At 36.5% G+C, this 15,026-nt stretch overlaps 1 protein-coding gene across 5 annotated transcripts in view; it reads left to right on the plus strand.

The window, feature by feature from the left end:
* Positions 1-13,534, plus strand: part of LYST (lysosomal trafficking regulator) — an 88,751-nt gene extending 75,217 nt beyond the window's left edge. For all 5 annotated transcript variants that reach the window (XM_064648776.1, XM_064648775.1, XM_064648774.1 and 2 more), the window contains 10 exons: positions 29-246; positions 1,635-1,865; positions 2,560-2,749; positions 3,657-3,793; positions 4,532-4,630; positions 8,087-8,226; positions 8,494-8,591; positions 9,607-9,763; positions 9,975-10,046; positions 11,391-13,534. In XM_064648776.1, the coding sequence (XP_064504846.1) occupies positions 29-246; positions 1,635-1,865; positions 2,560-2,749; positions 3,657-3,793; positions 4,532-4,630; positions 8,087-8,226; positions 8,494-8,591; positions 9,607-9,763; positions 9,975-10,046; positions 11,391-11,529 (1,481 nt within the window). In that variant the 3' untranslated portion in view covers positions 11,530-13,534. The remainder of the gene's footprint in view (positions 1-28; positions 247-1,634; positions 1,866-2,559; positions 2,750-3,656; positions 3,794-4,531; positions 4,631-8,086; positions 8,227-8,493; positions 8,592-9,606; positions 9,764-9,974; positions 10,047-11,390) is intronic.
* The last annotated feature ends 1,492 nt before the right edge of the window (positions 13,535-15,026 follow it).

Consider the following 15,026-nt stretch of genomic DNA (forward strand, 5'->3'; position numbering starts at 1 on the left):
GTTGGAATATTCATTCCCCTCTTTTTAGGTTTTGATTTTGGAGTACGTCAAAATGGTGACAGAGTTAACCATGTCAATCTTCCACCCTGGGCTCGTAATGATCCTCGTCTATTCATCTTGATTCATCGTCAGGCTTTGGAGTCTGACCACGTTTCCCAGACAATCTGTCACTGGATTGACTTGGTGTTTGGTTATAAGCAAAAAGGCAAGGCCTCTGTTCAGGCTATTAACGTCTTTCATCCTGCAGTAAGTATTTGTTGAGCTGTGTGTTTGTTCATTGCCCTTAATAACTTAATGGGAGAAAGTTCAGTCTGACTTGCTTGGAAAACATGCAACATGAAGCAAGATCCCTCTCTCATGAAATGTTGAAGAATAAGGAAAGGCTTTAACTGTTTCAATGTGGAACTGATAAGATCCCAGGGAGTGTTATGAGACTTGGTGAATTTGTGTTCCTCTTTCTTGCCTTGAGCTAGGCATGGGGAGTGATCGAGTTGTGGGTTTAGACTTTCTGGATAGTTGTTTGCAGTGTCTTGCAGTGGTATACAGGTGCTACTGTGTTTGTGTGTATCTGCTTCCATCTCATTCAAAAGCTTTTCATTTAAACAGATGGTGCTGCAGCTTTTGATATGATTAAAATAGTTCCCTTTGTTCTGAGCTCATTATTTGTGTTCTTTCCTTCATACACACCTTGTGTTCATATACACCTCTGTCCCTCTTATGAACCCTTTTCCCTACAGTAAACTCAATTTCAAATAAGTCTTCATTTAAAGATTTTCAGAATTTCACTACTTGATTGTAACATGGATATCTTGAATTATATTCTTTAGCTTTAATCCTTACTATCACAAGGTTAGCTCAGCCAGGTAGTCCTCGTTTTAAATGCATTCAAATGTGTTCCATGTTTCTAGTGTTTGTTCTGTATTTGAAAAAGCTAATAAAACAGTAGTGTTTTGCTTATAAAAAGCTAATAAAACAGTAGTGGGGGCTTTTTCAAGTAACCATTCAAATGCTTTTCTTCCTTTTTTCCTCTTTTTGTGCTTAAGTGTTGACTTAGTACCATAAATTTCAAATATTAAGTTTGCGTCTTCATTGTTTTTTAAAGTAAAAAGTCAAGGCCTTTGTCAGCATGACTGAGGAAGAGTGTGTGGTACACAACTACAGAGGCATAAAAAAAAGTAGAAGAAGGAAATGATTTCCACTCTCTAGAAATTTGAGGTTTCTTTTAAACTCTCTATCCCAATACAGAGCTTTATTTTTTATATACTCTTTAAAAAGAGGTACAGAAAACACTCTTCTAATTTCTTATTTATCAACAGGAACCTGTCTGGTTTTGCACAGATTCATAAAGGTCTCAAAAAAACGCTTTGACAGAAATTAGTCATGGCATATATGTAGGAGCAGCTCACATGATAAATCTTGAAGTGATAGTTATTTCCAGTAAAGATGCTGTGATGAGGTTACTGTTTTCAGTGGCTCTGTAGTCAGCACAGCCATTGTGGGATGGCTTCTGGTTCAAGTCTTAAACAACTAAAGAGTTTGCCTCTGAATTTGTGTGTGTGTTGCAAAATCTTTCCCAAAGATAAACCTGACAAGCTTATTCTTACCCTTCCCCTTTTTTGTTTCCCCTTCTCTAGACCTATTTTGGGATGGATGTTTCTGCTGTTGAAGATCCTGTTCAGAGGAGAGCCCTTGAAACAATGATAAAAACATATGGGCAAACACCTCGTCAGCTGTTCCATGCAGCACATGTTAGTAGACCTGGATCCAGACTTATCATGGAAGGAGAACTTCCTGCTGCCATGGGATTACTAGTGCAATTTGCTTTCAGAGAAACCAGAGAACACACTAAAGAAATAATCTATCCAGTATGTAATTTTGATTTGCAAGATAGTTTAATATTCATATGCTTGTAATTGTTGTACCCTTGATTTACAGTTTCCTTCCTAAAACTACAACTTGTTACCTATATTGTACTGTAAAAAAAATACACAAAATTATTAAGTGATTAGTAAATGAAAATTATTTTCATGCATTTGTGATGTATTTTGTGTCAAACTAAGATCTGAGTTTATTTTGGTTATGGAAAAAAGGTGTTGGAAAGCATTTCACTTAACCAGTTTTATACTTTCAGTGATGAATCCTGGAATCTGTATGCAGACCTATAGTAGGCAAACACATACTGTGCTTTCTGCCATCTTCTGCTTTTTTACTGCCTGTAGGACAATTAAACTTTCTTTGCTTCAAACACTTGTTTTCCCTAAAGTCCACTGAGAAGCTGAATCCTTGCATTTAGAGAAATCTGTATTTTTCACTAAACTACCTGAAATACAAGCTTACTATCTCTGCCCTTACAGAAGTAGCAGTACTCCCTTAAAGTAGAGAGTTTGGGTGATGGTACTGCAGTGCTTTGAACTTGACTTTCTAGTATTTTTAGAATACTTCAGCTGTTCTAACCATACGATTGCTTATAGGAAAGTGATATAAATCATTCTTCAGTACTAATGAAATAATATTTTTCTGAAAATTCTTTAATTTGAACCTTATCTGTGCTTGTTTTAGAGTCCATTACCATGGATAAAAGGCTTAAAGTGGGGAGAATATGTTGGTTCCCCAAGTGCTCCAGACCCGGTTGTCTGCTTTAGCCAACCACATGGAGAAAGGTTTGGCTCTCTCCAGGCTTTACCAACTAAAGCTATCTGTGGTTTGTCCAGCAAGTTTTGCCTATTGATGATATATAGCAAGGAACAAGGTACGAATTTGTGCTTATTCTCTATATGCTCAATACGTGTGAAATGAGTAATTAAAAAAATTAAATCTAATGCTACTATTGCTTTCTAGCAAACTTTCCGAATTTAGTTGCTTGTGCCAAAGATTGATTTATAAATCCATTAACAGTTTCCATGTGTGTGGTGTCTTTCCTGGAGAGTGTATTTTACTTGTAATTTTCAATACTACAGTAGAGGCATTCTATAATTAAGTTAATATTTTCCATTAAAGTGAGTGAAGCATGAGGATTTAACTTTAGAACTTGCCAGCAGATTGAGTCCAAGAACTGAAAAACAATTGAAAAACCACATGTGGCAACAGGAAGGAAAATTTAAGGCATGTTTTTTAGAGGCAGAGAATGAGGAAAATTATCAGTGAAAAAGCAGAGGTGAAGGATGATCTGCTTTCAGACAAACTTCTCAGAGGGATTCCTATTGATAATGTACAAACAGGTTCTCATAACCTCTTTTGTATTTATGGTAATGTGTACTAGTGAAGGTTTTTTAAAAACAGTTGGCTTCACATTTAGTCAACAAAAGTAAGTAACATTCTCCTTGAAGTAATTAGCAATAATTTCTCTAGCTGGGAAGTACTGTCATCCTCTTATCCTTTTCTCCACTCTCAAGATATGCAGCACTTCAAAAAAGCATTGTCCAGGTTGCAAACTGTCTTTGGAGAAGACTGAATGTTTACAGAGTCTCTGAAAAGTCTATTTGTTTATAATACATTACAGATTACATAGCCTAAGAGAAAGTATCTTATTTTGAAACTTTGAGGTTTTTTTATTTTCTAGCTTGAGATAAAACATGAATCTGAGATTTTTATTGTTGACTATTAAAGTGGTCAAGTCTGGTTGCATATATGACACAATATTATATGTCTTCCTTCAGGTGTGAGAAGCATGCACAGTACTGATATTCAGTGGTCAGCTATCCTGAGCTGGGGATATGCTGATAATATTTTACGACTGAAGAGCAAGCAAAGTGAACCTCCAGTAAATTTTATACAGAGTTCACAACTCCATCAGGTAAAAAAAAAAAATCAGTCTCTTAGTCTTTGATTTAATGTTGGTGGTTTAAGTGGTGGCTTGACTTGGCAGTAGGTCGTCTTCCTTTTGTTTTTCTTGGAGATCAGCATCCAAACACAACTGTCTTTAATCTTTTTGATTTCCTTTGGAATGTGTTCCTCATGGCTCCACTGTATCTTGTTCCTGGGTGTTTTCCTGTACTAGGTAAAGATTCCTTTTGAATGCATTTGATTTTCGTAGCTTTTCCTTCCTATGGAATATTGCTGTGGATTTTAAAAAGTTGTGTGCCAGGAAAAACTAATACAGAAAAAAATCAGAGATGCCTCATGTTAGAAGCACAACTCCTCTATAGTTTAGGATTCATCTGAAAAAGATTATTTAAAAGATTGTTAGGGAACATTGCATAAACTCCGTCACACTTCAGTGATTGGTGAGATTCTGCCAAAATGTTTTTGGCTGATGTGGCTGTAGATCTAGAAGTCTGCACTAGTTCACTGCTCACTAGTGGTGAATTCCAGGCTAAATAAGATTTCTCTCTTTGGTTTCTAAAGTAATAACAAATATAACCTAGAGCAGCTATATTTTAACTCTTGGATTTCTTTAACTTAGGTATTTTACATGGTTTTTCTTAGAATAACCAATAAAGAATCAGTTTGACCAAATGCTATGGCATAATGAAAACAGCAGTTAGAATAGTTTCTGTTCTAACTTTTCCTGGCTTTGTTTTGTATTTCCAAGGTAACAAGTTGTGCTTGGGTGCCAGACAGTTGTCAACTGTTCACAGGTAGTAAGTCTGGTGTCATCACAGCATATATGAACAGATTCACTAGCAGTACGGTAAGTTACGTTGCATAAAATTTATATTAAAGGATTTAGGTGTGTTTGCTATTAGTCTTTTTTTAAATAGGAAAAGTGAGAAAAGGGGCCTGGCTTATATTCTGGACAATTGCTAAAAAAAATCATGTGCTTTCTTTGTATGTATTTTTGAAGGATCCTCTTTGATATCTCAGCATGTTTGTGTGCTTTTCTTAAGCTCTTGTTCACATACTGCTAGCCTTTAATCAGCCCTCATCATCTGAGTGAATAACTGGTTACATACACAGCTCTGACTATATTCATTTCAGGGCTTGAAATTGAAGCTCTCTGGCACAATAAAGCTCCCTGCATTAAGGAGTAATTTTTTCTGTGAAGGAGACAGAGCCTTTTCATGCCTTAACTGAAACTTTAGAATGCAATTCCCCGAAGTAAATAACAATTCAAATGCAGAAGGCACTTATACTACAGAGAGCCAGGATGAAATCTCAGACACTGTTTATATTAACCACCAAGCCTCTTTACTTTGTCATATTCTCCAAGGGGAAAAGCTGTGAGGAGGGAAGGCAGAACGTATCTTGCATTATTTAATGTGTTAGTGGAAAATACTGAGACTACTAGAAATTCCCTTGATACTGTTTGCTAATCAGCATGATATGAAAGCATAAATAGAACTCAATCATCTGGTTTTTGACTGAGTTTCTAAGCTTCTATCTGTCTTTCTTTAGCAGTAACTTCTATTCTTCATAGTTTTAACAGAGAGTATACAACTTTCCTAACAGCTCATTTTAGGTGTGTCTGCAGGATTACCCATAGCAACAAATGAACTAAGCTGATTTCTCAAATTTAGCTTGATACAGATATTGGCAAATTTACCACATTTGTGGTATTGTACTCCTTAGTGCTCTTGAATTACTGCATTAGCACGAGCTGGAGAGAACCTTGGTATGATTTGCTATGCCAACCCAGTTTTCTCTTTTCACTAGTGGCAAACAGCAGATGCTTAGACTAGGAAGAGCACAAACGCAGGAATTTATTTCTTTTCCTTGGCTTTCCTCCAGTTTCTGGTGATCTGTCACTCAAATTTCCTGAGTTCAGCAGCACTAAGAGTATAAAAAATGAAGTAGAGCTTGAAGCCTGCAAATTTCAGTCGGTTTGATCTTAAGTCAGACACCTTAGCTGCTCACAAGAATAGTCAGCTTGTAAATAACCTGTACTGAGACTTTCAATTCCAGCTAAAATTTTTAAAAATACAAATGCAATGTACTTGCCTTCTGCAAAGCTGAAAAGGAACTCCAGTTAATGGGGTTACGATTCTTCAGTTCCTTCTGTTTCCTAAAAACAACTGACTTTTGTTCAGCTGTACAGATGTTATTGTCTTTGAGACCATCTTTGCTGAATTTCTCAGCACTGACAGTTTTACATGCCTCAGGCAGACTGACCTTGTGCCACTTTTGTAGGAATCAGTTGAGTCAGTTACCCAAGTCAGGGCTGCAGGGAATGCAAATGTGCTTCCTAGCATCTGCTCTATATCCATCTGTCAGCTGATCAGTGGTGAAGTGAACAGTCTGTTATAAAGCAGTACTTAAAATGTGACTATTTTGCCCTGTTTCACATTTGTATAAATGCAATCCATAGGCATAAAGCAGATACTATGTTGTTAATTGGATATGGGAATTCAAAGGCATGCAATCAGAATTCAAAAATGGCTCCACAATGTGCTTCACGTGCTCTGTTTTTCCTGGCCTTTATGATGGTCAAAAACCAATGAGATACTGCTTTGAAACTGTGATCCCTGTTGGCAATGTCATACCTTCAAGAAAACCTTGGTCACAGGTTTCTGGTTGTACGTATACTCCAGCCTTCACTTGCTGACTGTTAGGGTTGTCTTGCAAACAAAGCACTTTCATGATGTGTTTGAGTAAAACTGGTAAGGAATCATTTAAATTTTCCACTCAAGTGCTGCAGGCAGTCATTTAGGGAAACCAACAGAAAGAACTGCTATTTAAAGGTAGATATATACGTGCATGTTTTCCCACATCTAGATACTGTTTTAGGGGTTGTCATCTAAAAGCAGGTGGTAAGTAAAAACGGGACATTGCTTCAGGCATGAGATAACTATTTCATAACTTTTTAGAACTTTAAACCAATTGTATTAAGTTGTATTAAAATTCCAGCTTATCTCATTGCAAAGAAGATCAATAAACTGTTGCTATTAGTACTGAAGAGAGAAGCTGCTAAAGGTGAAGGCTGCTTTTGGTTCAAGTGTTGAAAGGCAGATGAATAGCATCACTTACAGGAGATGGGAGAAGCACAGTAGAAGGGTTATCAAAATCAGTTCTTCATAAAATCACAAGTCTTATTTGTTCCTGTTATGGAAAATTTTGGTATATTTTTTTTCTCTAAACTGAGCAAGGATTTAAGAAGGATTTTTGTATGTGAGGTGCCACACTGTTCTGAGAATGACAGCTGGATACTTTCATAAATGTCTTACTTAGATGCTCAGTAACAAGAGCAAACTAGCAGGTCTTCCTGTAGTCAAAGTTTATTACCTTTTCCAGTGTTACATAAATTATATTGTCCCTGTTAGTGCAGAAAGACATGCAGATTTTCTACAACCTGTGAGTTGAGCATATGTGTATTTTTCTCTCCTGTTTCAACTTTCAAGTCTGGTTTTTTTGTAGAACTGCTGTATGCATCCTGTACCCTCATAGAAAAGTGCAGATGATGTGCTCTGACACATGAGAAAAGAAGCAGAAAAATGTTCTGTTCTTTTACAAAGATTATTCTAATCCCTGTACAGCAAGTTATCTCAAATAAAGCATTAGTATTCTGATTAAGCAACTCCTTCAATTTAGCCAGTTTTCAGGAAGTCTGAATCATTTAAAATTATATAAGTCAAATAAGAAGTGTTGTTTGGTGTTAAATTTTGCTGCTTTGATTTTTATTAAAGTGCTAACACTTTCTAGATTTACACTTGACTTCCTGCATGTTTTTCCAACTTGTTGTCACTGAAGAACTTGGCACCAACTTGAGAAGTTCCTAGTAATTTACTGTATGGAGAATGACAACTTCTGAGCTAGGTTTTCCTTTACATTTCTAAGCGGTTCCATGAGATGCTAAAATACTGAGAACTGTTGTTTCACTCTCGTGTGGAAATAGCAGTCTTGCAGAAAACAAATCAGCCAATTTCAAGGTGTATAATAGAGACAGAAGTACTGTAGTCTTCATTTCATTGGATCACATCAAAATGTTTGCTTAGACTACAGCACTCGAAGCAAAAAGTTGAACATTAATGATACCTGTCTTACCATATTGTAAGGCATTAAACATAATAAAGCATTAACATCAGTTGCTAAACTGATGATATCCACTTTTTGAAATCCAAGAATTAAACTTGTTCCTAGGCTTATCTTTTTCAGAAAGAGACATTAATTTTCTTTTTCATGAGAGTTTCTGTTTTGTCTTGCTGTTTTTCAGCCTTCAGAGATAGAAATGGAGTCGCAAGTCCATCTCTATGGACACACAGCAGAAATAACAAGCTTGTTTGTGTGCAAACCATACAGTATAATGATAAGTGTCAGCAAAGATGGAACCTGCATAATATGGGATTTGAATAGGTACAAGTCTATATGTAACTCTTTCCACTAGCTTTCTTATAAGTACTGGCTTTCCAACTTTTGAGTATCTTTGCCCTTTTAAAGCTAATTGAATTTGTTATGTGAAGTCAAACCCTTACTGTTTTTTCCCATGGAGGGCTGAAATTCTACAGTGAATATGAAAAATACCAGAATTGAAATTCATATAGCTTTTTTTAATATTTTCCTCTAAGAACCTATTTTATGTGTGAGTCTGAACTTTAGGCTTGTTCCCTTTGTTTTCTTCAGGCTGTGCTATGTCCAGAGTCTGGCTGGACACAAGAGTCCTGTGACTGCAGTTTCAGCTAGTGAAACAACTGGTGATATTGCAACAGTTTGTGATTCAGGTATGTTTGTCAGTCAAGAAAGCTGTTTTGACTTACAAACCAAATAAACCATGACACTTTTGTTATTAAATTAGCTACTGAGCGTGTATTAATCATGGATGCATTGGGTCAAATAGAAGCAATGTTTTGCTTTTTTTACATAGTAACATAGAAATTGCTTCACAAATGATTAGGCAGGAGTTTGAGTACAATGTAGAGATACAAAGGCTAGCTAATAGCTTGATCTCTTCATAGGAGACTTGAAATTTCAGCAGATTCCTGGGAGACCCACATTCTGTGAAGTTGACTGCTTTCATTTTAACAGAGGTTTGTTGTCAAAGGAACAGGTCTTCAGTGGAATACAGTGTATTACAGAGCACAGGCAAAGGGTATTAAAGGACAAGGGGAAATGATTCTGACATTTTCAGAAATGTAATATTTAGGTTTTTAAACTTACATGGAGACTATGAATTCCATTTCTGTAGCTTACAAACCATTTTTTTCTGCAAAAGATTGTGTTCTTCTTTAATTAGTAAGGGACATGAATTTCAATTCTTTTTAAGACAAAGCAGTAATTGGGTTATTAGTTCTTTGACAGAATCAACTAATGGCAGAAAACCAGGTAAGAGAACTGTGCTTGCTACTTTTAAGTATTTTGCTTAAAATGCAAGCCAAGGTACAAGAAACAGATGCTTAAAGTCACTAGTATGAATTCCATCTTAGTGCCTTCCCTATTGGTACATGAAAATTGGTCATTTACGAAGTAAATTCACATATCATTTTGTAAGTAAAATGTTCCATAAGTATGATGTGATGTCCTCTAAATCACTGCAGTGGCTGGTAATTCGTGTGTTCCCTGTCACAGAAAGAGGGATGAAGTAATAGTTTGCTGTAGCACACATCGTTCAGTCATTTAAACCTTATGATCTTTCAAGAAGTTAAATTCTTTGCAGCAGAACATTTAAGTATTATAGGCTTTTCTGTGGTCTAGACTTATTTTTTTTTTTTAATACTCCCATGCTATGTTCTGTTGCAGTTGGAGGAGGTAGTGATTTGAGACTTTGGACAGTTAATGGTGATCTTGTTGGACACGTGCACTGCAGGGAAAGTATTTGCTCTGTTGCTTTCTCTAACCAGCCTGAAGGTGTGTCTGTCAATGTGATTGCAGGGGGCCTTGAAAATGGAGTTGTAAGGTAAGTATTAGAAATGTTTATTTATTAAAATGCTCTATAACTTAGGCTTACAGTTTGAGAGCATATAGCCAAACATCATGCTGATATTTGGCTTTAAAGAAGATGGACAAGCTGTTACTCAGCTTGCAATCTTGTTAGTTGCTAAATAGGTTATGTTTATCACTTGAGATATTTGTAAAATTAAGTGTGAAAAAAAATGACTTTCTTTCAGACTGTGGAGTACATGGGACTTGAAGCCAGTACGAGAAATAACATTTTCGAAGTCAGCCAAACCTATTGTAAGGTAAAAAGATCTTAAGCATATAATAAACAGATTTTTTTTTTTCCTGGGGGGGAAAAAAACCAAAACCACAACAAAATAGTCTTGAATGTTGAACATGAATTTGATGTGCAAACAGGAGGTAAACACCCATGTCTAAAAAGAGCAATGTAAACCTACTAATTATTCATGAAAGCAAAATGAGCACAACTGTACTGTATTTTTAATGACAGTAATAACTAGGTTCTGCTGCTGGCAGATGGAAATTAGCAGGATTCCCTTGAGAACTGAACAATAGCTACTTTTCTTATTCTTAAATTTAATATTTTTCCCCAGAATCTGTGTTAAAATGAGATGATCTTAACTTTGCTGGACTTAAATAAACAGAATGTTACTTCCTCAGAATTAAATGAAAACACTGCATTTTCCCTCTCCATTTTTTTCTGAAGCTGGAGGGAAATGGTGGAGAAAGGGGTAAACTCAGAGGAGCCTGGAAGCTGCCATTTTGGAGTGCTTGTGTAGTTCGTTTTCTGAGTCCCCTTGGTTTACATAAGCAGAATTATTCTCATGCCAAAGTGTTTTCAGAACACAGTCAAAGGATTGAATCTTTGATATCCCCAGTGGTACAGTAGTCTGCACAGAGGTTTTAGAGTCATGGCAGAATTTTATCATCTTAATGCTAGTGCAGTAACAAATCACTATGAAAAAATTTGTTTTGACCCTTGCTGAAATATTTAAAATCTAAACTACCGTGTTTTTTTAGAAATGAAAAAGATTGTCTGATAGCAGTTATTGTCTTTGTTGCCTTCCTTAAGAAGCATAATTCACAAAGCTTGTTGATAATGAATTAGTAGCTATTGAATAATTTAAAGTTCCCTGCTTAAATGCAGGATGAATGCTAACCTTCATGCTCTCTAACATTATCCATGGCATGACTGAAGGGCTTTACTAGCCCTATCATAGCTCAAGAAATGCTTATCTGAACAAAAGTCCAGTGCTGTGCCATGAAATCTGATTGATTTAGTTTCTGCAATTGTCAGCAAGCAAGTTCAGAGGGCCCTGAGCTCTGTTGCTGAAAAGCCTTCCTTTCAGAAGCAGAAGGGGTACAGCCCAGGGAGAGTAGGATGCTCCTACTGATCCTGCCCTTTTCTTTGACACTGCAGAGAAATGCACAGTAAGCTGTGGGGGATGTTGAAGTGCTGGCCAAAGCTGTAGTTCAGCCTGTTTGGTTACAAAAATGAGTAAGCAGGTATTGGTCTCCCTGGACAGTTGATCTTTGTTGGCTAAACCCTCATGGGTTTTTAATGTCTTCTAGCATTTTAAATAGCCACCTTTGATATAAAAGTAGGCTATCTTCTTGTTTTTCAGCCTTACGTTTTCCTGTGATGGCCATCACTTGTTCACAGCCAATAGTGATGGAAATGTCATAGCCTGGTGTCGCAAGGACCAGCAGCGCTTGAAGCTCCCCATGTTCTATTCATTCCTTAGCAGCTACGCGGCTGGGTGATGACTACTTTTGCTGCTAACTTATGTCTCTGATGCACTTTAAATCCAAAATAGATTATAGAATCTCTTATTTAACTGGACTTTGGAGTACTTTGAATGTCTCTAGAATAACTGAATGGTTTGGGTTTTTTTAAGAACAGTCTAAGGTGGCTGTAAAATTGCATATGTGCATGCACAAACTTGAAGCATATTCAGGTCAGCAGGAAGCTCTGATCATATTCTCCAATACCAGCAAAGTGACTCATAAATGCTCTAACATACAAGTCAAAATGCTGCAATGTAAAACACAGCAGTATTTTTTAAATCACTTCTGGGACAGAAGCGATTTAAAAAAAATCGATTATGCTTATTCCCTCTCTTAGGTTGTAAAATATCAGCAGCATCAAGTTCTGTAAATATCTATTCAAATGTCAGCATGTGTATATCTGATTAGTTGAGCATCGTATGGCTAGCTCTGGAATAAGCAATCCAAAACTTAAAAATCAAAGACCACTTAAAATTGCTTTTTTTGAGAAGCAAAGAACTTAGTAGGTGCTTTTTGCACCATCTTATGGTATTGTAATGCTAAAAATTGAATTTCTGTTATCTTTATATTTGTAACTTTTGACATCTTCTCTGTTAATGTAATAGTCTTTGCAACAGACAAAAATAAAATATTTGTCTTACTGACGGGTCAACAGCTCATAGCATCATGAAACAATTGTTAGATCACAATGCAGAGTTAACTCCCTAACTTTGTAATAGTTAGCTATTGCAATTATGTGGCAGAATATCTATTATGAACACACACAGCTTATCTTCCAGAGCTCTAAAAAGAGGTGTTAAAGGCACAGATGTTCTTCTGTTCTAGTGTCATTGAGATTCAATACACTGCAAAATGTTTGAATCTAACTGCTTGAATAATCAATGTTCATAGGCATCAGATGGCTTGGAAAGGTTTACACAGATACACTGTGCAAATTTGTTATTTATTCCTAGGTGCTATTTTTTGGGGGGGGGAAATAAGCCTCCATTGTAAAAGGCTTAACAAATTTGAATTCTTAGGCCAGATGAAAAATTAGTGTTTCAGGCGATGGATTTGAAGACCTCTAAACCTGACACACCATGAATGAGTGCCTACTAGTCATGCAAATGGTAAAACAAGAATGGTACACAAGTCTGATGTAGTTACATTTTTCTTTTAAATTGCTTTGCTTTTTCATCCCTGACGTGTTCTGCAATTTCCATACAGTCAAACTGCTGTATCTTCTCATGTTTAAAGTTCATCTCCTTTTAAAGTTCATCTCTTTTCAAAACACTGTATGTGAAATTGTCAAGTTGTGACAAAGGTCACACACAAAAAATCTTCACGCTTTTGAATATTCCAGTCAGTCTTCTGAAATTCTTGCAACTTCCCGGCTGAAGAACTTCGCAAACTAGAAACACTTTTGAAAAGTGTTCTCACAGTTCATGACATAAAGTCTCCTCTTCGGTTCAGTTAAGCAAGTGGCTACATACTGTATGAATTGACTCTTAAACTGTGTATATTGTAGCAGCCTTGTATGGGATGGCTTTAGTCATGTTTTTCTCTGTCTAAATGTAACGTAAGGTCCTAATACAGACCGAAGAGCTAAAAGCTTCCTGGCTCATGTTGAAGTGATGTGCTTTGTTTAAGATAAAAAAGACAAACATTGTGGTTTGGGGGTGCTTTTGTGCTCCCTGGTTTGGGGTGTTGCTCACAAAGGCTTATTTTTTATAAAGTAGAATTCCACTTGTTACAAACCAATATGCAAAATTGCTGGCCTTGTAAAGAGTGCAATATTATATATTTTTATGTAAAAGTAAAAAATGATTTTTTTGAAGCAAGGAATATTTATTCAGCTTAACATTCTGGAACTATTAAAATAACATTGCAATAGTGTCTGTGCATGATGTACTGAAATTTCCTGTAAATGCCACATTCCACGTTGTCTTTGTATATACACTGTCACATTGTCGGGTAATAAACAGATCTTTATACCAAATAATTTTGAGATTATTAGAAACATGTTTCTGGCTTAGTTGCACCTTTCTCTTTTAGAGATCTTTCACACCTTTGTCCAGATCAATTTCTGTGATTCTCAGAAATTCTTTCTTATTTTAAAATTCATGAGGTGGGCAAGTTCTATTTATGGACTATGTCATGTGCTTGTCAAACTGAAGGTGGCGAGTGTAAGATGGGAAGTGGGAAACTCTAGGCATATCACTTTGCACACGTGTGCATTTGTCCTTCCTTCCCATAGGATGCATGACTAGAATTTGGATGAAGTGATGTCTCTCAAAGCAGAGACATTCCCCTTCCTTCCTGCTGCCTCGTCCCTGAAAACCTGTCTGAACTGAAAAGGCAGAAAAGGAATTCCTGTCTGGCTTCTCTGAGAGATGGGTGGGAAGCTGGAGCCTGGGATCTCTGTTAGGCATCTGATAGGATGTAAGGCTCTCTCTGTTAGAAGCCAGGGTTTGGGGAGAGGTTCATGTGGCAAGGCCTGTCTACCTGATACCACTTGCAGGATTCTGTGGTAAACCCAGACCTTTATGTTCTGATTGTGGAGAGACCTGGTGAGAAAGGGAAGGGGAGGCAATAATCAGATTGTTACTTGTGGTGGAGAGAGGGAGTCTCTAAACCATTACTGAAAAAGGGAACCCTGATCTTGCATTTAGAGATGTTTAGGCAAACCCATGACAATGAATAGGAGAAACAAAAAAAAAAAAAAAATCAGTAGAGAACTGATATCTGTGAAGTGAATTAAATGAGACAATTTTCTGCCGGAAAAACAGTTTCTGTGAGAAATTAAAAATACCTTTCAACTTTTACTCTGAAACATCAACTTTAAAGATCATTTTTGCATTTAAACTACATTGATCTTTGAAGAAAGAGTTGAAAGAGTTTCTTATACTGAACAAGAGTCCTCTCCCTCCCTACTTCCAGGATTTCTTGACTACACTTGCAGGATTTACTATGCATTTTGCAGAGATAATTTTAGAGAGCAGTGGGGGAATTTTCACCTGGCTTGCTACCAAAAAACTTTTAGTTTACCTTTTAATTTCTTCCCACTTTCTTTTGTTTAAAGCTGTATTGGGTTATTTTTTTTTTCCTTATTGAATATGGAAACAGAAATCACACTATGCTGCTACTCTATCACAAAAACAAACAACAAAGCCAAAAAAAACCCTAAAAAAACCCCCAAAACCAATTACTACTTAAAATTTCTGCTTGCCTTAAAAAATATCCACTGGAATATTAGGTAAGTCTCCATACGTACAGACAGTACTATTTCCTTTGCTACTGTAGTAAGTTACAAACTACTGACAAATGACCTCTGTGTAGAGATTTATTTGCCATTACTGCTCTGGAATGGGGTCAGAAAGCCACTGATTTTGCATCTGGATCCCTGTAATAGACTGTGTTGTGCATTTCACAATTTTGAACAAGGATTAAAAATTAAATGTGACTGCTCCAATTAGACTTCTAAGCTATTCTAG

This window comes from Pseudopipra pipra, chromosome 3 (genome assembly GCF_036250125.1).
Source record: "Pseudopipra pipra isolate bDixPip1 chromosome 3, bDixPip1.hap1, whole genome shotgun sequence".
In the NCBI taxonomy this organism is placed as follows: Eukaryota; Metazoa; Chordata; class Aves; order Passeriformes; family Pipridae; genus Pseudopipra; species Pseudopipra pipra.